This window comes from Biomphalaria glabrata, chromosome 4 (genome assembly GCF_947242115.1).
Source record: "Biomphalaria glabrata chromosome 4, xgBioGlab47.1, whole genome shotgun sequence".
NCBI classification, from domain to species: Eukaryota; Metazoa; Mollusca; class Gastropoda; family Planorbidae; genus Biomphalaria; species Biomphalaria glabrata.
Genome location: NC_074714.1, coordinates 5,564,615 through 5,586,988, shown reverse-complemented (window position 1 = coordinate 5,586,988; position 22,374 = coordinate 5,564,615). Strand labels below are relative to the sequence as shown.

General features: G+C 33.5%; 1 protein-coding gene and 2 long non-coding RNA genes across 3 annotated transcripts; all 3 read left to right on the top strand.

Annotated features, from left to right (window-relative positions):
- The first annotated feature begins 1,444 nt into the window (after window positions 1-1,444).
- Window positions 1,445-13,368, top strand: LOC129925734 (E3 ubiquitin-protein ligase XIAP-like). The gene is made up of 7 exons (XM_056025979.1): window positions 1,445-1,514; window positions 3,544-4,431; window positions 7,960-8,159; window positions 9,697-9,739; window positions 10,545-10,637; window positions 11,063-11,131; window positions 11,365-13,368. The coding sequence occupies exons 2-7, from the start codon at window positions 3,768-3,770 to the stop codon at window positions 11,604-11,606; spliced, it is 1,311 nt and encodes a 436-aa protein (XP_055881954.1). The 5' UTR covers window positions 1,445-1,514; window positions 3,544-3,767; the 3' UTR covers window positions 11,607-13,368.
- A 2,561-nt stretch (window positions 13,369-15,929) lies between these two features.
- Window positions 15,930-18,166, top strand: LOC129926076 (uncharacterized). Its single transcript, XR_008777764.1, has 2 exons — window positions 15,930-16,228; window positions 16,268-18,166. It is a non-coding gene; the product is annotated as an uncharacterized LOC129926076 (long non-coding RNA).
- A 1,937-nt stretch (window positions 18,167-20,103) lies between these two features.
- On the top strand, window positions 20,104-22,374 carry LOC129925621 (uncharacterized). The gene is made up of 3 exons (XR_008777310.1): window positions 20,104-20,240; window positions 20,580-20,686; window positions 22,206-22,374. It is a non-coding gene; the product is annotated as an uncharacterized LOC129925621 (long non-coding RNA).

The following is a 22,374-nucleotide window of genomic DNA, read 5'->3' as shown; positions in this document are numbered from 1 at the left end:
ATACTTGAGAAGTTATGGTGTGGGTTTTTTTTTGTTTTTTTTTTTGTTGTTGGTTTAATTTTGTATACTAAAAAAAAAAACGAATACAAATGCGAAAGGGTTAATGGTATATAGAACTACCAAGATAGCAGAAATAAAAGGAAACTATTTTAAATGGTTTGTGATAAAGGCTTTTGTCAATTTAACACTTCATATCAATTATTTTTATTTTAAATAGGGCACTACACTCATGATTGGTTGATTTTGAAATGGTGACATCCTAAGTAATATAAGAAGTGATCAAAAAAAAAAAAATTAATAAAATTCAAACTTTACCCTACTCTTCCAGATGAAGTGCTGCTGCGGTCATTTTGTTATTCCCCTCCTCATTTAGTGACCACCACTCCTATGGTTTTAGTGGTCTTAACCTCACATTTCCAATAACTAACCATTTCGTTGAGCTGTCTTGTTTATTTATTTTTTATTTGTTGAAAGTAACCTTGAAGAAAAGAAACCCAATGTGAATTAAAAATTCCTTTGCAATGCATTAGGGTCCAAGCAAGAAAAAATATTTTGGGGAGCCAGTGAAAGCTATGAGCTAGCGCAATTTGGCAGGGCTACGTGTCAAGGAACTTAAATAAGCATGTGATTCCATGTCTCTTGAGCCAGAGCTATTTTAACACCTATAGCCCTATCATTTGACTTTTGCCGATATGGCTCGCTCGACACTGAATGCGCCTTAACGAATAATGGTCAGAGTCGCCTTTCACCAGAATCTCCTAAGTTAAGACACCTCTAAGTCCAACCAACTATAAGTGGTACCTGAAATATGTTGGATAAGTAAAGGCGGTTTATCATTGTGTTGCCACTTAACACCCTCGTTATCCGTTGGTTATAGAAAATATTATATATTAATAGTTCAACATCTGCCCCCATAGATCCCAATGTCTGAAATGGGTACCATTTACCTTTTCAAAGCCACACTGACACCCCAGACTAACAATCTTAAACCAATTTTAAAAAAAGCAGAAACATTCCCAGTTTGACTTTTTTTTTAATGACTTAATTATTTCAGCATTTGCTAAATCTTCAAAACGCATTCGGTCTATACTGTGATATTATCTCAATATTACTTAGGCCTGTTTGTTATTTGCATACACTACAGATAATATTCTCGAAATCACTTCGTGCGCCATGGCACAGTGCACACCGTATCTGACATTTATCGTTTACTTAACCTAAATAAAAAAATTGTAAAATTACAGGAATTCCCGCAATTATTTAGCATGTAATCTAGGCCAACTAAAATCCAGAGCAGAGACCTATTCTATCTAGATCTAGACCATAGGATATATATAGCCTGGATAGGTCTGTGGTCGACACTTTAGGATAAGAGCTTCGACATAGAAAAATAAAAAATAGTTTTGCACACGGAACTGTTTTTAAAAAAAAAAGGCGGGGGGGGGGGGCGGCGGGATTATTACGTCGCTCTTCATGCGTGCTACACACTCTGACCCAATTTACTAGACTGACAGGTTTGTAAAAGTTTCGTCATAAAAATCTAATTCGGGGATAGGATATTTGTTATATACAAATAATGGAATTTTTAACGAATCTTTCTATGTAACTGGTTGGCTTAAACTATTTAGTAGATGTAGAAATAAATGCATCAATGCTATAAGAATTTTATTAAATCATGATCGGTCGATTTATCTGAACGTTGAGAAATCTATCATACAAATCACAGACAGTACTTCGAAAGAGAAGAAAAAATTAATCGCGTATTCAATCTATTCATGCATGCTAATTAGAGACTTAAAGTCTGCTAAGTAGTTGCTTTTCATAATTGGGGAAACCCGTTACCTGCTTTAAGAACTCGACCTATTATATTGTTTGATATTCTGTTCATCTTAAACGATAAAACTTGATAAAATATGTCTTCACTCCATATTTTTCTAAACACGTTAAGAAAATGAATTGATGGATGCGTTTATAGAAATTATATGAATTAATTAATTTTAATTACCAGTAATAAATGTGAAGAAAAAAAATCAATCCTTAGATTCCTTTTGGGATAGTAGAAGCTCTATAAGCCGTAGATGAATAGTTGATATTGAAGTAATTTAAACCATAACTTAGTTATGTAGTAGCATAGGTGTGGGAAGGGGACGGTGTTTGAACTCATGACCATTGATAAGACAGTCCTGAGTGAATACAATATGATTTGGCGTCCATTTCTTGGCTTTCTACTATAGCATTCTGCTCTAAGCTTTAGACTAAGTATAAATAATCTTTCTATAAAGATAAGTTTTAAAAAAATGCATAGTTTGATAGTCAGACAGATTAGATAGATAGATAGATAGATAGATAGATAGATAGATAGATAGATAGATAGATAGATAGATAGATAGATAGATAGATAGATAGATAGATAGATAGATAGATAGATAGATAGATAGATAGATAGATAGATAGATAGATAGATAGATAGATAGATAGATAGATAGATAGATAGATAGATAGATAGATAGATAGATAGATAGATAGATAGATAGATAGATAGATAGATAGATAGATAGATAGATAGATAGATAGATAGATAGATAGATAGATAGATAGATAGATAGATAGATAGATAGATAGATAGATAGATAGATAGATAGATAGATAGATAGATAGATAGATAGATAGATAGATAGATAGATAGATAGATAGATAGATAGATAGATAGATAGATAGATAGATAGATAGATAGATAGATAGATAGATAGATAGATAGATAGATAGATAGATAGATAGATAGATAGATAGATAGATAGATAGATAGATAGATAGATAGATAGATAGATAGATAGATAGATAGATAGATAGATAGATAGATAGATAGATAGATAGATAGATAGATAGATAGATAGATAGATAGATAGATAGATAGATAGATAGATAGATAGATAGATAGATAGATAGATAGATAGATAGATAGATAGATAGATAGATAGATAGATAGATAGATAGATAGATAGATAGATAGATAGATAGATAGATAGATAGATAGATAGATAGATAGATAGATAGATAGATAGATAGATAGATAGATAGATAGATAGATAGATAGATAGATAGATAGATAGATAGATAGATAGATAGATAGATAGATAGATAGATAGATAGATAGATAGATAGATAGATAGATAGATAGATAGATAGATAGATAGATAGATAGATAGATAGATAGATAGATAGATAGATAGATAGATAGATAGATAGATAGATAGATAGATAGATAGATAGATAGATAGATAGATAGATAGATAGATAGATAGATAGATAGATAGATAGATAGATAGATAGATAGATAGATAGATAGATAGATAGATAGATAGATAGATAGATAGATAGATAGATAGATAGATAGATAGATAGATAGATAGATAGATAGATAGATAGATAGATAGATAGATAGATAGATAGATAGATAGATAGATAGATAGATAGATAGATAGATAGATAGATAGATAGATAGATAGATATGTTAGCTTAGTTAAATCGTTTTCTTATTTCCAGCTTTCAAATTCACGACATGTCAGAAGAAAGAAGACTCTAAAAATGCAAGAAGCAAACAAAAGTTATATCCTTCATTAAGCTATAACGAAAATCACATCCAAACTTTAGCTGAGAATAAGCGGAACATCAAAGCCACACAAGTATCTAAAGTTAGAGACACACCAGAAACTATCTTCAGGAAGACGCCAGAAATTGTCTTTAGAGGAACACCAGCATTCTCTGCCATGGGCACACCAGATTATTCAAATGCCATTAGTGGCACACCAATAATTGCTAATTTAGTCATCGGCACACCGGTAGACGCAAGCGCCACCTGCGAAACGTTAGTTGCTGCTACACTTGTCAGCGAAACGACAGATGCTGCTACACATGTCAGCGAAACGACATATGCTGCTACACTTGTCAGCGAAACGACAGATGCTGCTACATACGAACATGACGCTGAAAAAGCTCCTAGCGTCTTCAATGCAACTATAAATACTGCAAGAACAGTCCAATATTTTGTCAGTGTTCCTAAAGGTAGTAGCAGCCAAAACGTTTTGCCTGTTGAAGACACACTGACTGCAATAAACGTCTTGATTACTGTCATCTCTACACCCAATCCTGAAGACCTTGATAACAAACCAACAAGGTTTTACAGTAACACGGAAACAGTATTTGCTCAAAATGGTATCATAGCCGATAACAATATCTATGGCATAAACGTAAAGAAAGAGAAAGAACTTGACCATCGGGACCCTACTTTGGCTGATTTAAATATCATTGCAACGTCACCGAAGTATCAACAATTTGTGATTTTTTCTGAACGAAAGAAATCTTTTCAAAACTCCCCACAGATTTTCTATAAAAATCGCAAAGTATTTTCCAAAGCTGGCTTCTTTTATAATGGTAATTATTTAAAAGAGAAATAGTTTTGATAGTGTGTAAATACTAAATACTATAAGTGTAAAAATTATAATTCATCTCTCTCAAATATTTTCACTATAACAAACTTTTCATTCACCATTCTCATCATCGATTTTAAACCAGTGAACTAGCAAAGGCGTAATGAGCAAAACGTGCGCCCGGTCAAAGTACACTATTGGCACCCAACCCCCCCATTTTCCATGACCATCACATGAAAATATAGGCTGCTTGTGACGCCCCAAGATAGCCCCCGGGCCATCGAGCCCCCTTGGCCCGCCCCCCCCTCACTACGCCTCTGAGTGAAGCCCGAACTACGGCCCGTAGTACTATCCCGCATCTTCGAACAAGGCCCTTTGGGAATTAGAACGCAGTGCGTTATCACATGACCGTTGGGAAAGATTTTCCCGACAGAGATAGACAGGGAGCTCTTCACCCGACGTATTGTCTGAAGGTTCCAAAATGGCAGTAAGTATTTGACTGTCTTATAAGAAGCGCGGGTCTCGGTCATAGACCCTCTATAAGCGACCGAAGGCCGCGCAAACTACTAATTCGTGTTCTTGATAGCCGAGACTTCCTTTGCTCAATATGTCACTGTACTGCATAAAAAGTAAACAATGAAAATAGTTTCAAATGCGTGACAGTCGTCAGGCCTCTCTTTTATCCTAACCTCGCAACTCAACCGTGGTAACCTATAGGGGGGCTAGGTTCGCATCCCTTTTTTTTCCCTATCTGCTTCCAAGGCCGGTCCTACGCATAGGCAAACTAGGCAGCCGCCTAGGGCCTCTAATTTGTAGGGCCTCGCACGACTCAAACCAATTTTTAGAGAGGAAATAGCAATTAGTCATAATTAATTATTTAATTTTTTTTTTTTTTTTTGGAGACATTATTAAGCTAAGGGGGAAATACCCAATGTAGAGAATTAGATGTATTCGTTTCGAATTGTGAAAATAACAATAGATATCTACAAAAAAAAAAACACCTCTATTTCATAACTGCTTTGTGGCTAGCATCAGTGGCGTAGCATCCATGGCGCGAAGGGGCTCAATGAACCCGGGCCCACGACCACTGCGCTTGGGCCCATGACTCTTGACTAGTTGAAAACTTGGTGGGGTGACACCAAAGTGAAAAACTAAATTCACTTTTGTAAAAACCGATTAAAAAAAATAAAATTTAAAAAGCTTCCTCAAAATTTCATGACGTTGTATTTATTCAGTAGCAATAACTTCAAAACCAGTGTTTGAAGCTTTAATGTAAGGATTTGCTTTGCATCTGGTTTTGTAAATTGTAATGGTGGGCTAGCCCTAACCGTGCATTTAGGGTGACAATCGGTTTCATATCACCCCATTCTGTTTGTTTCCTTGTCAGTTCATAAAACCAGTAGTACAGGAATGGAGGGGGGATGGGGAGAGTTTGGTTAAGAAACAGGGTTAGTCCTTATTGTCACGAATTAAAATTTCGATACAGCTGCAAATTATTCAATTTTCTCAAAGTTCAAGATGTTTTTATTTTATTTTGTATTTAAAATATGTGTTATCAAATTTATTTTCTCTTTTGTAGAATTGTTTCTTCCCATCTAAGCGTTCAGGCTGATCCGTCAGCTGGTAAACGCACTAAGAAAATCATTAACTATGAACAATTTTGGATCTTCGCTCTTTGTAATAAACATGAAAATCTCATCTTGTTTTGACCACTCGCTAATGCTCCTATATCTGCGACTATGACTTTATAATTGATGAACTGCAGCGGGTATATTAGTTTGAACAGTGTAAATGATCAGGAACTATATACAACTTCTCCATTACCTTGACTGCTCAACATTGATGTGTTAACCTGTTTGTCTTGTGTGCTATTGTAACTGAAATTATAATCTGGTAGTCTGACCAAAAACAATTAGTCTGACATAAAAAAATTAGTCTGACATAAAAAAAAAACTATTGAATCCGAAGAAGTTTACATTGTGAAATAGTGTAAGACATTCAATCAAGACGATGCGTCCTAGAAAGTCTTCATCTCATTGTTTTGTTGTCTTCTGTATTGTATACAAAATGTGAATGTAATCATTATATCATAATAAAGAGGAGATGAAATCTAAACAAAATAAAAATAACATTAAACATTTAGCAAGCCAAAGAAACATCAGAGTGTTAACACATAGGAATCGTTAGAGATGAACATGTTTGTGCTATTGCAATGAATGAAGAAACCGACTTGGGGAGCAGGTTTATAACAAGATCTAGAAGATAGACAGGTAACTAAATGGATCATGAAATAGTGCCTTTCACTGATCAATGCTTAGTATTTGGTTGAAACTTGGTTCATTGCTCGTAAAGAAATTTAACGCCATACATTTATAAAAAAAAAAAAACATCAGAAAATTGCTATGAATATTCAAATTTAACAGGAAATCAAAGCCCAACAGATTCAAAACGAGATAATAGATCTGTTGGGCAATGCAGTTCTGGACAAAATACCGGTACTATAGGATATCAATTCTGTACCATATGTCTCTTTCATTGGTGGCAGCGCTCAAGGCAAATAAAAAGTTGATATCAAATTCGTATTATTTTTTTGATACTATTCAATGATCTTCGTTGACGGAACATCCAAAAGAAATAAGTTATCTCTAGGTTTTCACATATGTGAGAATCAGACGTTAGCAGAATTATCCGAACAAATGCTTCATGTAATTAAAAAAAAACAACATTTATCCCTAAATAAACTACTGGGCTAAAGCTATGATGGTGCTTCCAACATGATTGGATACTAGAATGGCTTTTGGGCATTGTTTCATCAGAAGAAGCCGCTCGCGCATTAAGAAATAGATGCACTGGTTTCTTACTTTGCTAAGGAGTAAGGGGGTACCGGTATCTGAGAGATGGTTTTCCATGCTGCCTGTAGGCGCACAGAAGATACACCCTCTTTGGGGGAGGGGGCCCACCACTATATTCTTGAACCCGGACCAACGGGTATCACGCTACGCCACTGGTTAGCATGTCGGCTTGCCTTCATGGGGGCCTGAGCCCTCAGGTTTAAATTCAGACTCAAGCAACTACATTTTTACATTTCTTTTGAAAAGCCAGCACAGAGACCTTCTCCTAGATACTTCCTTTCCCACCCCCGTCCCCTTATCGCCTAACTGCCTGACCACAAGTGATTGAGAATTCCAAAAGCACGAACATTGCGCTAAAAAAAATAATTGATAAACATATTTCCAATCGCACACATTTATTAATGTTAGTCCAGATCTATCAAAAATTAATTACATGATTGATTCAAAATAATTAATAATATTTCATTTTATGTAAGCTTTGTTGTTGTTTTTTTTTTGTATCAATTATATTTTACTTGTTGTTGTTGTTGTTTTCACGCTTTTTTTTTAAAATGAGTTTCGAATTTTAAAACTCGAGGGAAAGAAATTCTAATATTAGTATGTCTTGGAATGATTTGTTTACATTTTTAGTGTTTTTCAATCACACAATAACAGAAGCTCAAAATGCATCTTCATTATAGGCTCAATATTATCGGAACCTGGAGTAAATGTATCAGATAAACTCCCTGGAGTTGTTTGCTTCTGTTGTGGATTAATGCTCTATGAACCAAGCCCCGACATTTGGTCTCTGCATGCTGCACTAGCTACCAATTGTCCATACGTGCTTTTACAAAAGGGGAGGGCAGATGTGGAGGACACCTCATGTCACGGCTCTAAAGAGGCAAGATACAAACTAATAATACACTGAACTGCCTTTGCATGCAGTTTATTATTTTCAACAAACTAACACTTTTATCATTGGTGCCTTGGTAAGGTGTATGTGCTACTGGCAATTTTTACACCAAAAGTCTATCACACTAATCTGCTGTTTGTCTATACTTTGATGTGTTAACTCTTTCTCTCCTAACTGACGATACCAGCGTTGATTCCACCAGAATGTGGTAAATAATTACGGAGAGAAAGAGTTAAAGATCTCTTTACGTTCTTAAGCAGTAAAATTCACTAAGAGAAAAAAAAAAAAAAGAAAACAAGTATTCATTGTCGATGACAACGCGTGAATCAATCAAAAAATTAACCAATTAGTTAATCAGTTACTTAATTTCAATGATATAGAAAAGGGGGAAATGTATCTTCTATGTTCTCGTGATGTGGCAGCAATGGAACGGCACTCTTAATATAAGCTTTGTTTGTTCTTTTTTTGGTTTAAGTATTTTGTTTTATTTTGCTTGCTGATTAAATAACCTTAATGGCTTTGCCTATGGCGACCAACACTGTAAAAACTGCCGCTATTGTCGTGCTCAAAAGTCCTTTTCTGAACAGGCGTAGTCGTTGGGATCAAATAATTCAGTGAATCGTCGAGAAAAGCTATACAGCCTAAGAAAAAATTAAAGCCTAGCCCCCTCCCTCCAATAAAAACACAAAACAAAAGCAAAACTACAATTACCTAATTCATGTGCATAGCCATTTTTTTTAGGTTCACCCCTCCCCCCCCCCCAATAAAATTAAAGCAAAACTACCCTTTTTCCCGAATCAAATAAAACATCCACCCCAGACCTTAATGGTCAAATTAACAGCGCTTCTCTAGACCCCCTAGCTGGCAAGGGAGAACTATCTACTACTATCTATCTACTATCATTCCACAAATTCCAAAAAGAACTTATTCTAGTGTAAAAAGAGTTACCCCCAAAATCGAAATGAACGGACTAGCAGTAATGAATTCCACTACGTAAATTTAAAGTTTGTATATATCATTCCACTAACTCAAAGAAAAAAAAAACATTTTAGGGTACGAAAGAACTAACTACGAAAATAAAAAAAAAAAGAAAGGATTCGCTGTAAAGAAAATTCATTATTTAAATTCAGTGTCTATATACCGGGGTATGCATATATTTTAACCTCGATGGAATACTCAGGTGTGTGTCTACGGGTCTGTTATCTAATGTTCACAAAAGTGATTAATAATTTTGTGTCCCTGTTTCAGATGCTTTCCGGTCTATTTATTTTTCTTCTGAATACAATCAGCACATTATCTTATGAGTGTTACGTGGTTGATAGAATTGTAGAATAATAGCGTGTATATTAATTCTAATAAACTATATGAATGTTAAGGGTAATAAACAGGGTTAAAGTGCGTAGCGAAATTGGTAAACAAAGGTTATTTCCTTTAACGAATATTTCAATTGAAAATAACAACAAAAAAAAAAGTTTTTTTGAATGTTGATTTGTATCTTATTCTCAAGAATGTGTGACTTTTGCAGGAGAAACAGAATACCAAGACAGGAACATCAAGTTACAACAAAGGTAATGGTGAAATCAAAATATTAATTATTGCATCAGATGCCAGATTCTTTATAACGTATTATTTAGTTTATTTAGAAACCGACTATCCACTTCATTGAATAGCCTTAAATACACCAATATGCATTACTTTCATATAATAAATAACATATGTATTTATAAGCAAAAAAGCAACAGCATTGTAATAAGCCAGTGTTATTATTATTATTATTATTGTTTTGCGTTTTGTTTTTCGTTGGTAGTGCAGATTCAATGGTGAAATAAAGAACATTAATGGCCAATGTTAAAACGCAGTAGGCCTACTCGTTTTAAGATGAGTGCATTTTGTGCATTAATTTGGGTGATTGGTGCCAGTTCGTGGCTATAAATTTCATACAACTAAACCGCTGTACGCGTATTAAATCGTAATGTTGAACTTAAAATAAACTTAAATAGATTTCTTTTTTAAAATAAACAGAATATCTTTTCTTTATAAATATACACAGATTCTACTTCATAGTAGATGCATATAGAAACAGAAATAAATAATAAATTAAACAAGATGTACCTCACCTATTCATGTTTCTGACACACGTCTCGCTAGTCTCCCCCTCTTCAACTTCCACACCAGTATTTATAAACTTGAATTACGCCAAACCACCTTGTGGTTTCATCAGAAACTCATCAGCCTACACAACCAAAACATCCGCTCAACTTTTCTTATGGTTACATCACAACACGCACACACTCTAAAACAATTGTTACAGCATATTTGCTTAATGGAAACACTATTTAGCTCATGTATTTCAATATATCGTTCTAACTCCAGGTTTGGAGGAGGATGTTGCTGTGAAGTTACTAGTTCAAGAAGGTTATGATCTCCAAAAAGTTATAGAAGCAGCAGACCAACTGAAACAAGAAGGTATAGACATGTTTTCTATATGATTGCTCTGTTTATTTTTTTTTTTAAGTGAAGATTATCATGAAACCGAATTTAGTTTAAATGTTTTTAAAATGATGAGCGAGACATATTTTAAATTCTTAGTATGCATTTTTCTCTGACTCTGAAATTCATCGATATCTTATTAATTTTATAGTGTTGATTACTTTACCAGAGATGTGGACCTATACTCTTTTAATATTCAAATAAAGAACAGAAAATGGGAGAGAATCACTAATAAGTTCGTCTACAGCTCATATTATTTCTACATTAGAGTTGTCTTTCCTGATGTCAAAGGTTTTTAAGAACTGTGATGGACAGTTCCCTCTCTCTAATTTCTGATCATTAATATAACGTTAGAACTAAATTGGGAAAACCAAATTTACATTTTTTTTAAATATATTTAGGAAAAACGTTTTCCTCTGACGATCTTCTGCTGAGACTAGACCCAGAAAAAGCAAGATGTCAGTTATCAGGTAAATTTTAAATGTTGGATTTATAATGTAAAATGTAAAACTTTTAATGTTAAAGACATATTTTAAAGTATTAAAACGGGATGTTATCAAATCAAAAGGTTGATATCTATATTGGTGTTTTTTTTAATAACATTTTTATAGTAGTACAGAAAAAACTTTTTTTTTTTTTTTTTAAATCCAAAGATGATGAGTAGGTCTGTTTAATAATTTATTTTAATACTTTAAACTCTTAGACAAATGTAGAAAACTTAAAGAAGAGATTGTTCTCATGAGGAAAATCCAAATTTGCCAGACTTGTCAAGAAAATCCAGTACAAGTGGTCTATCTTCCTTGTGGTCATTTCTTATCCTGTGCGGACTGTGCAATGATCGAGGGGCTTATCAAGAATGCCTGTAAGGCCTGCCAAAAACCAGTCATAGGTTTGGTTAGAGCGACACTTACAAAAATACCCAATAACAATGAATGTTGTATTTGAAGAAAAAATTGAACCTTCGTTTTAAAATTCTAGTGACTTTTAGAATTTTAGGTATTTCAAGATTTAACACATATTTAAGTAATTTTTTTGTATCCCTTTTTAAAAATAATTAAATTTCAAAAAAAAAATTTTTATCAGGTTTTCTTTTTTAAAATTATATTCATTTCATTGCCTATGAGTAATTTTTAGTTATGATTCACCTTATACAATGTATATTTTTATAATGTAGAAATATATACATAAATAATATGCAATTCAAATAAAAAAGTCTTTTCTTGGCTTAAAAGTGCACCAGCAATAAATAATAATAAGAAAAATAATAATAATAGCAATAATAATCTTTATTATCCTTAGAAAAATGTGTCTTACAATTTGTGCATTACACCAAACAAAACATTAATAACTATATATAGAAAACCATATTGTGTTTTTCAAACTTTATTTAAAAGTTCAAATTGCAAAAACCCATTAAGCTGTGTTCAGATTAATTTTAATATTTTATTTTTTTTAATGAATTTTTGGATTATCCAGCCCAGGTCCTCACTTTTCTTGTTAAAGCACAAAAACAATTAGTTCATATTAACATGAATAATGATATTCCCACACATTGTCACATATAAAGAAATTAAATTAAATTATTTTAAATGATCTAAGATGTGATATTTTTTCTAAGGCTAAAATTTCAAAACTTGTTTGTCTTCTAGACCCCTTATTTTATGGTATTAGGAAGACCCTCTGCTCATCTAATTTTTGCATTTTTGAAAATTCATCCAATTCAGACATGTTTTTTTTTATTGATATCTAACTGTAGTAATTTTGAGAGGGAACAAGTAATTAAGATAAAATTCAAATTAAAGCAAAGAAAAATAGCTTTTAATGTGTATTACATGTATTTTGTGAAAAAAAAACTTTTAAAAACTTGTTCAATAGCTGATAAAATACAATTTTCGAACGTTTGAATGTATTTCAAATCTTTATTGGAATCAACTCAAATAATGGTTTCATAATGTCATTTCTTTTAGCTTTTAAAATTGGTCATTTAAATATTAGTTACATCTATATATTATTAAGTCAATAAAATAAAAATTTAAAATTTTTCATTGGTACAGCAGGATTAAAATTTAAAGAATTGCTTAAGGTCATTCCATTAATAGGAAATTATTATTGTTAATATATATTATATAATATATATATATATAATATTAACCATTAACCACTCGTTAATTGATTAAATGAGAACCTCTATCATAGGCCCCCTGTTTACATCTCATAGACACCTAATTTATTGTTTCTCTTAAAGAGACCAATTAAAAGTTGTCCTAGACCCCTAGGGGCCAATATTGACCACTTTGGGAAATGCTGTTCTAAAGGAATCCTAAATCCTAAATAACCTTAGATCTTGTTATTTCTGTCATCACTTATGTACTTTGTCAATAAATGGACATCTGTATTTGTATCCACTGAGTGCCATTTTGTTATTTTGTATATATATATACTATGTTGCAATATAATATAATATATAAGGTAAACCAGTGACTTGGCAGAATTTAAGTCATTGGTTAATATGCTTGACTAAATGCATAACGCGTAGGACGTAATCATCTTCTATTTTGAAGTAACGTCTATATTATATAAGATAAGATAACATATAATATATTGCAATTCTAATTATTGTTATGAATGAAAACATTTGCAAAGATTATAATACTTATATATAAAATATATATATATTTATTTATTTATGATATATAAATTATTGTAAGGGCCTACTTCATTGATATGTATATATATATGTATATATATATATATATATATATATATATATATATATATATATATATATATATATATATATAATATATATATATTTGTCTATATGTGTTTTATGTCTATTTTGTCTTGCTTTGAGCACTAGGAACATTTACATGTCTGATTCATTCAGATATAAGTTACATTTTTATTGCATGTATATATCTTGTTTTGAATCTCTCTGATCTGGGGTTATGATGTCATTAGTAAATACCACTCTGGAATCACAATGATCAGTGGCAGATAATGCTAGAATTGGTATATTTATTTATAAATCCGTATATATCTATTATTGTGATACCAGTGGTATGCTCTCCTATTGAATCCCTCAGATCTCTGTATAATTATGATACAACAATACATTAACTCATGACTTACAAATCTGTGTGTAATTATGATAGCAGTAGTGCTTTCTACTCTTGAATCACTCAGATCTGTGTACAATTATGATAGCAGCAGTGCGTTCTATTCTTGAATCACTCAGATCTGTGTACAATTATGATAGCATTAGTGCGTACTACTCTTGAATCACTCAGATCTTTGTACAATTATGATAGCAGCAGTGCGTTCTACTCTTGAATCACTCAGATCTGTGTACAATTATGATAGCATTAGTGCGTACTACTCTTGAATCACTCAGATCTGTGTACAATTATGATAGCAGCAGTGCGTTCTATTCTTGAATCACTCAGATCTGTGTACAATTATGATAGCATTAGTGCGTACTACTCTTGAATCACTCAGATCTTTGTACAATCATGATAGCAGCAGTGCGTTCTACTCTTGAATCACTCAGATCTGTGTACAATTATGATAGCAGCAGTGCGTTCTATTCTTGAATCACTCAGATCTGTGTACAATTATGATAGCATTAGTGCGTACTACTCTTGAATCACTCAGATCTGTGTACAATTATGATAGCAGCAGTGCGTTCTATTCTTGAATCACTCAGATCTGTGTACAATTATGATAGCAGCAGTGCGTTCTACTCTTGAATCACTCAGATCTGTGTACAATTATGATAGCAGCAGTGCGTTCTATTCTTGAATCACTCAGATCTGTGTACAATTATGATAGCAGTAGTGCGTTCTACTCTTGAATCACTCAGATCTGTGTACAATTATGATAGCAGCAGTGCGTTCTATTCTTGAATCACTCAGATCTGTGTGTAATCATGATAGCAGCAGTGCGTACTACTTTTGAATCACTCAGATTTGTGTACAATTATGATAGCAGTAGTGCGTTCTACTTTTGAATCACTCAGATTTGTGTACAATTATGATAGCAGTAGTGCGTTCTACTTTTGAATCACTCAGATTTGTGTACAATTATGATAGCAGTAGTGCGTTCTACTTTTGAATCACTCAGATTTGTGTACAATTATGATAGCAATAGTGCGTTCTACTTTTGAATCACTCAGATTTGTGTACAATTATGATAGCAGTAGTGCGTTCTACTTTTGAATCACTCAGATTTGTGTACAATTATGATAGCAGTAGTGCGTTCTACTCTTGAATCACTCGGATCTGTGTACAATTATGATAGCGGCAGTGCGTTCTATTCTTGAATCACTCAGATCTGTGTACAATTATGATAGCAGCAGTGCGTTCTATTCTTGAATCACTCAGATCTGTGTACAATTATGATAGCAGTAGTGCGTTCTACTCTTGAATCACTCAGATCTGTGTACAATTATGATAGCAGCAGTGCGTTCTATTCTTGAATCACTCAGATCTGTGTGTAATCATGATAGCAGCAGTGCGTACTACTCTTGAATCACTCAGATTTGTGTACAATTATGATAGCAGTAGTGCGTCGTACTTTTGAATCACTCAGATTTGTGTACAATTATGATAGCAGTAGTGCGTTCTACTTTTGAATCACTCAGATTTGTGTACAATTATGATAGCAGTAGTGCGTTCTACTTTTGAATCACTCAGATTTGTGTACAATTATGATAGCAGTAGTGCGTTCTACTTTTGAATCACTCAGATTTGTGTACAATTATGATAGCAATAGTGCGTTCTACTTTTGAATCACTCAGATTTGTGTACAATTATGATAGCAGTAGTGCGTTCTACTTTTGAATCACTCAGATTTGTGTACAATTATGATAGCAGTAGTGCGTTCTACTCTTGAATCACTCGGATCTGTGTACAATTATGATAGCAGTAGTTCGTTCGACTCTTGAATCACTCGGATCTGTGTACAATTATGATAGCAGTAGGGCGTTCTACTCTTGAATCTCGCAGATCTGTGTATAATTTTTTATAGTAATAGAATTTTGTCACTTATATGTGAGGACAATTTAAATGGTAGTATTATCCTTTTTTTTATTTGACAAAAAAAAAAAACAACCTATTATTCATATCTTTTACAAGTTTAACTCTTGAGCCGCATCAGTATCTAAATTGATAGAAGTTTGCTAACATGATATATAGGCATACACTGTTTGAATTGACCTCTGCTACTTGATGATAGACTGAGTGGCCCCTCTTTGCATAACACATGACAATTTTATTATTATTACAAAGCTTTTATCAACTTACTATGTTTGTCAGTGGAATAGATTGTAAACGTTATTTCTCCCACACCCAATCTCGGATCAAGCTGAAATTTTTGCACAATAATTAATTTTACTCGATAGCTCAAGATTCAATTTAAAAAAAAACAATTAGTTAATTTGGTATTGGAAATTAATAATTTATTTAATTTCTTGATCAAGGGAAAGAAATTGTACTTCACGGATGTGGTGGTATAAGTTGAATTAACCCAATTTATAATTTTGTAGCTTGCTGTTTTAGAGTTTGAAGGTAACAATAGATAACTATAAAACCTTCTATTTTCATAAGCGATTCGCTGGCTTAGTGGACAGTAACATATGAAGTGTAATTGCATCAATTAGTCTGTAATTAAATTATTAATAGATCTAGACCAACAACAATAAATCTGTGCGGTACTTATGACTAGACAACACTGTATAGTTAAATATTGTTTGTTTTTATCTAGAGTGGCGTCCTGTAAAGGTTAATTCAGCTAATAACACAACTTCAGTCAAGTGCAATTTCTTTCCCTTGTCCGAGATACAAAACAAAATAATTAATTACCAATACTTAATTAATTAATAACTTTATTTTTAACTTGATTCTGGTATTGTCAAGTAAAAGAAATAAGTGTGCTAAATTTCAGCTTGATCCGAGAGTGCGTGCCGGAGAAATAATGCGTAAAAACTTTTTACCAGACAGACATAGTGAGTAGATTTAAGCTTTTTTAAAAAATGAAATAGTCGTATGCCTCCTAATGGATTTTCAAATGTTTTACTTGTTTAAGCGTTCTTGTTAATTGATTTCAAAACGGTTATTTGAAATTATACATCTTGTGTATGTGACGTTTTAGCGCAGCTGTTTTGGTACGAGAGGTTCAGATGATAATTTAAAAAAAAACAAAAAAAAACTTCATAATAAAGTTTTGTTGTTTTTTCACCATACTATACCATATTGTCCCCCTCCCTACCCATCGGAATTTTTTTTTTTTTTTGACTATTTCATGAACGCATATTGCGAACTATGTATGGCTGCCTGGTCCTCTCATATGTGCCCCTCCATCCTTTTGGAAGTTTTAGGTTAGAATGAAGTAATCTTCAATTCTGAAGGGACATCCAAAACATAACAACTATGAAGGATCAGATTCCTTCAAGAGACCATAATAATGACTTGCTTCCCCCCCCCCTTTTTTTTTTTCCTAAATTATAGGCGAGATGACATCATTCGTAGTTCTCTTTTTTTTCAACTTGAAGATACTATACATTAAACAAATCATTTTCCAAATTTGCGCCAGTACGACAGTCGCGCCAAAACAGCTGCGCCAATACGACAATCGCGTCAAAACAGCTGCGCCAATACGACAGTCGCGTCAAAACAGCTGCGCCAATACGACAGTCGCGTCAAAACAGCTGCGCCAATACGACAGTCGCGTCAAAACAGCTGCGCCAATACGACAATCGCGTCAAAACAGCTGCGCCAATACGACAGTCGCGTCAAAACAGCTGCGCCAATACGACAATCGCGTCAAAACAGCTGCGCCAATAGGACAATCGCGTCAAAACAGCTGCGCCAATACGACAGTCGCGTCAAAACAGCTGCGCCAATACGACAGTCGCGTCAAAACAGCTGCGCCAATACGACAGTCGCGTCAAAACAGCTGCGCCAATACGACAATCGCGTCAAAACAGCTGCGCCAATAGGACAATCGCGTCAAAACAGCTGCGCCAATACGACAGTCGCGTCAAAACACCCTGATTCAGAACAGGCTAACATGTATGGATGATGCCTGTTCGTGCGGTTTGCGCGCTGGGCTATCGTGCGGCCTTATCCAGGGTTCCAACCCTGCCCGCTCCCATCCTACGTCGTCCTGAAGAAGGTTTGAACTAGGAAGTAAAGGAACATCCGAAACATTTTTTTTTTTTTTTTTACAAAAAGCCCATTTTTGATGTGGCCAAACTATTCCCCGAAGTGTGACTTGTGTTTACTTTTTTTTTTTTTAATTATTACTGGCAAAGTTTTATACAAGTGTTTGTTGGTAGGCTAAAGACCCATTAAAAATACAATTAAGCGTGTGTTTTTTTTTTAAATGATTTAAATATTGGCTACACTATACTATTAACGCCTTTATTGTAATTTTATATCCAAGAAGACATAGTTGTAACTGCTATAATCTTAAGAATTAAACATGAAGAATACTAACATCAAATATTTTTTGTGTGTTTGTGTCTTTTTTTTTTTTTTTTTTTGTTAGTTTTTTTTTTTATTTTTTATCATAAAATGTAAATTTTACAGCTGCTAATCGCGTGATTGTACAGAAAAAGCCACAACATCGATCTTGGCAACTGTTGGGACTCTAAAATGTTTTGACAAGTCTTTGGTTATTGTAACAATGAATTTGGTGGTTAACACGTATTGGTATTTTTCAAAACTCTGTATATATTTGTTTGCGTGAAAAAGTCCTCTATACGACATACACAAATAAATACTCCAAGGAGATATCATGAAAAGGTTGAACACACTCCCGGTATATTAACATTCGACCCACCGTATTCGTGGTCTCCCTCGGTCGCCGGCATTTTCCTTTTTGCCAGTATTCAATTTTTGTTACTCTATTTTTTTTTTTTTGGCATTTTTTCTATTTCACCTGTTATTATGCTTATAGCATGCTCAGAGCGTTTTTGGTCCAATCTCATTTGTGGACCAGTTGGGGGGGGGGGGGGGCATCTAGGAGTTGGTTTTCCGTGCTGCCTTTAGGCGCTCAGTAAACACAACTCTGCCCGAGTCAGGTGTCGAACCTCGAGCCCCCTTCTAGGTAGTCAAGCAAGGTTCAAGCGCACTTAGCCTCTCGACCACGCTTCCCACTGTGCCAAGTATATTCTTTTTTTTTTAATTCCTGTCACTATAGGTCACTATAGGTCACTATAGGACATAGATGACATACACTGTAACTAAATGTCAATTACAGACTCACAAAAGAAGACTTAAAATGAAGCTTGAGACTTTTTGACCCCGCTTTATATGTAGTAAAGTTCCCCTTTCAGATCTTGTGGTCTATAGGGCAGATGATGTAAAGGTCATCTGTTTCTGTGGCCTACGGTTAACGAGGGTGTCATGTGGCCATTACAACGACCAACCGCCTTTACTTTTCCCCAACTAATATCAGATACCCATTAGAGCTGTGTGGACTCAGAGGCGCGCTAAGATCCCGAAATTAAAAATCCCATTTTTTCTTCAGGATTTGAACCCAGGACCCTCGGTTCGGAAGCCAAGCGCTTTAACGCTCAGCCACCGCGCTTTATATGTAGGCCTACCTTCTTTAAAATTAGCTTCTTCAATATAGAAGCATGAGCAAGAACTCTATATTTAACTGTCACGTAGCATTAAGCAGCTGTTGCACAAAGTTTATTTTTAGTTTTCTGCATCCATCTTCAAAGCGGGGTCATAGTTAATTGTCAACGGGTTCTTGGAACAATCATGCTCTCTTGGAACAGAAGCGGGAAAGTTAATTCCATAAAAGGAGCGATGTTAATTAATAAAAAGGTTTTGAATGGACTGAGAAAGTCAATTATAGTCACGAGCTTGAACGAAGATAGTAAACAATAATTGCATTGTACAGTGTATATATTTTTAAAGTGATATAACTAATTCTTTTCGCTATTCATTTTTTGAAATATTCGCGCAGGGTTAGTATTAATCAATAATAATAACCACAAGGAATTTTTTCCCACGTAACATTCGAAAAGTAGACTATTTTGGTAAATGTCATAATTACAACTATCTTATAAAACGTATATGAATAAGTTCATACATGTAGGACTAGATCTATATGTTTCTGTTAGTAGGCTATCCATCCATTCCGGTGACGAAACAACCCATGGAGGGTTCTGGATCCTCTTCGACAATTCCTTCTATTAAGATGCCTTTAAAAAGGGTCTAATCGTGTTAGCCATTTGGTTCGTCGAGTATGTTTTCCAAAGCCACGTTGAACTACGTTAATCCAACGTAAATAATCCATTGTAAACGTAGGCGGAACGTTTTGGACTACAGCAGCGAGCTAGAGAGTGAATCTATCTCGCTGTCTATATGGTTCCCAACGGGTAAACAATTTGTCACTTTTTTTTAGCCACTCCTATGATAGGGTTTTCCCGATTTTCTTGACGTGTATTTTAAAAACCAGAATGACAACACGCAAAAAGAAAACAATATAAGAGGTCATTGCAACAAAATGTGATCCATTTCTATTAAGACTTCTGATCATACAGCCTGGCCGATAAATTTCCATGTAAGTTGATTAATTTTTAATGAGAATGAATTATTTCTATTAACAATCAATGGGTTATAGTTTAGTATGAAAACAAACTAGTGTGTTTATCACATTTAAAATAGTATAGGCCTACCTTATTATTAAAATTAGGTAACATAATTACTATTATATATAACGAATCTATTATGATAAATACGCCACACACATGTAAAGCACATTCATTTTTTTTTAAACGAAAAAAAAATGTTTTATTAATAATCACACAATCAGACTTACAATATATCTTCTTTCTTTTATGCAAGTATCTTCCTTATTACTTATGTTATTCCATTCTTTTATACGAATTATTTACTAAAGAAGAAGTCCATGCCATGGTGTTGGTTGTATGTAGACTTTAGGCCTCATTGGAGACTGGTATAAGTATTTAGACCTGCAAGCACTGTAACCAGCCATTTTTCTCTCAGGTATGATTGTCCACTATAAATAATCGCCTACGGTTCAAATCCTTAATAATTTAAAACTAACTTTAGGGTGTTTTACATTTGTAGAGATTTGAACGTGGTCTGTTCTTACAAGTAGATTCGTCGCTAGGGGTTGTTTTGATATGGTGGAATTAGCTAATAGTATCATTCTGGCATTTTTAAAAAGGCCGTTACGCAGAATTTAACTTTAGGCAACAGGTACTAGGAATGTTGTTGTTGTTTTTTTATGAATACCTGTTAATTTTTTTAATTAGATAAGGTTCTATGCTCAATAATAATTTTTTTTGTGTAGCTTATAATCAGAATGCTTAGACTATCGTTGCTCATAAAAGTAGATGTAACACTTTATGAATGGCGGGAGTAAAAAAGTAACAACAAGAATCTATTATTTTAATGTAGATTATGTAATCTTTGTAAACTTAAAGAGACTTTAAACTGTTAAAGCTGTTTGTCTGTCTGTCTGATAAAAAATGTGTACACGTTATTTCTGCGACACCCAATCTCGGATCAAGCTGAAATTTGGCACAATTATGTCTTTTTTACTTGACCAAACCAAAATAAAAAAAAAAAATAATAAACAATTAGTTAATTAATTATTGGTAATTTAATTGTTTTCATTTAGTATTGAACAAGGGAAGAAATTGTACTTGACTGATGTGATGGTAAAATTTGAATTAGCCTCCTTTGTTTGTCGCCGATTAAAAGTTTTAACTAACAATAGATAATTATAAACCTTTTGTTTTCATTAGCGACTCTCTGGATAGGAATTCGAATTCAGGTCGTTTAACTTTTTTAAAAATATAAATGTAGTTAAAAAGCGATATTTCACTCCCCCTTTCCCAACTGGTCCAGACAAGTGATAGGACCATAGCTTGTTGAGAAAGCTAAAAGCATGAAATATATATTTGGTAAACAAATTTCTAATCGCACAGATTTATTATCTTTAGTCTAGATCTGTAAAAAAAAAATTATTACATGACTGATCCAAACTAATTGATACAACTCTGCTTAATATACGCTTTATTTTTTAAGAAGTATTTTTTATACATTTTTGTTGATGTCAAGATATCTTTACGTATCAAAAGGAAAAAAAAGTGAAAGGCTATAGAATGATTCATCAAAATAAATGTGCTAACAACTGTCCCCAAGTTATAAAAGCAGCTATTGACACAGAGAAACTTATTTTTTGAGACAAAAAGAGAAGGAAAACGTCGAAACTAAGGATGAGAAATCAATGATATATATTCAAACGATTGTGTTACACTGTAAATAAAATTCTACTTTAGAAGATGGCATAGGTCAGAAACGCAAAACAAGTTCTTAGAACCCTGAAGACTGGAAATGTGTTTAATAATGAATTAAAGTGTGCAATAAAATTAAAAATCCTTTTTCAATAAGCAGAAGGCCAATTTTTTTTTTTAGTTTGACTAATTTGTTCCTTTTTGAACCAAAAAAAAATTAAACTGTTTTTGTTTTTCTTTCACATGACTCTAAATTAAAGGGGCGACAGTGGAGACACATCTACTGTTGTTGAAGAATACACTCTTGGATAATGCCAGTGGTAATTAAAGTCCAGCTTAACAAACAGTAATTTGATTTTTTTTTTCAAAGTCTGTACATTGTCCAAAACAAAACTGTACTGCTTGATTAAATAAACTATTTGAAATGTA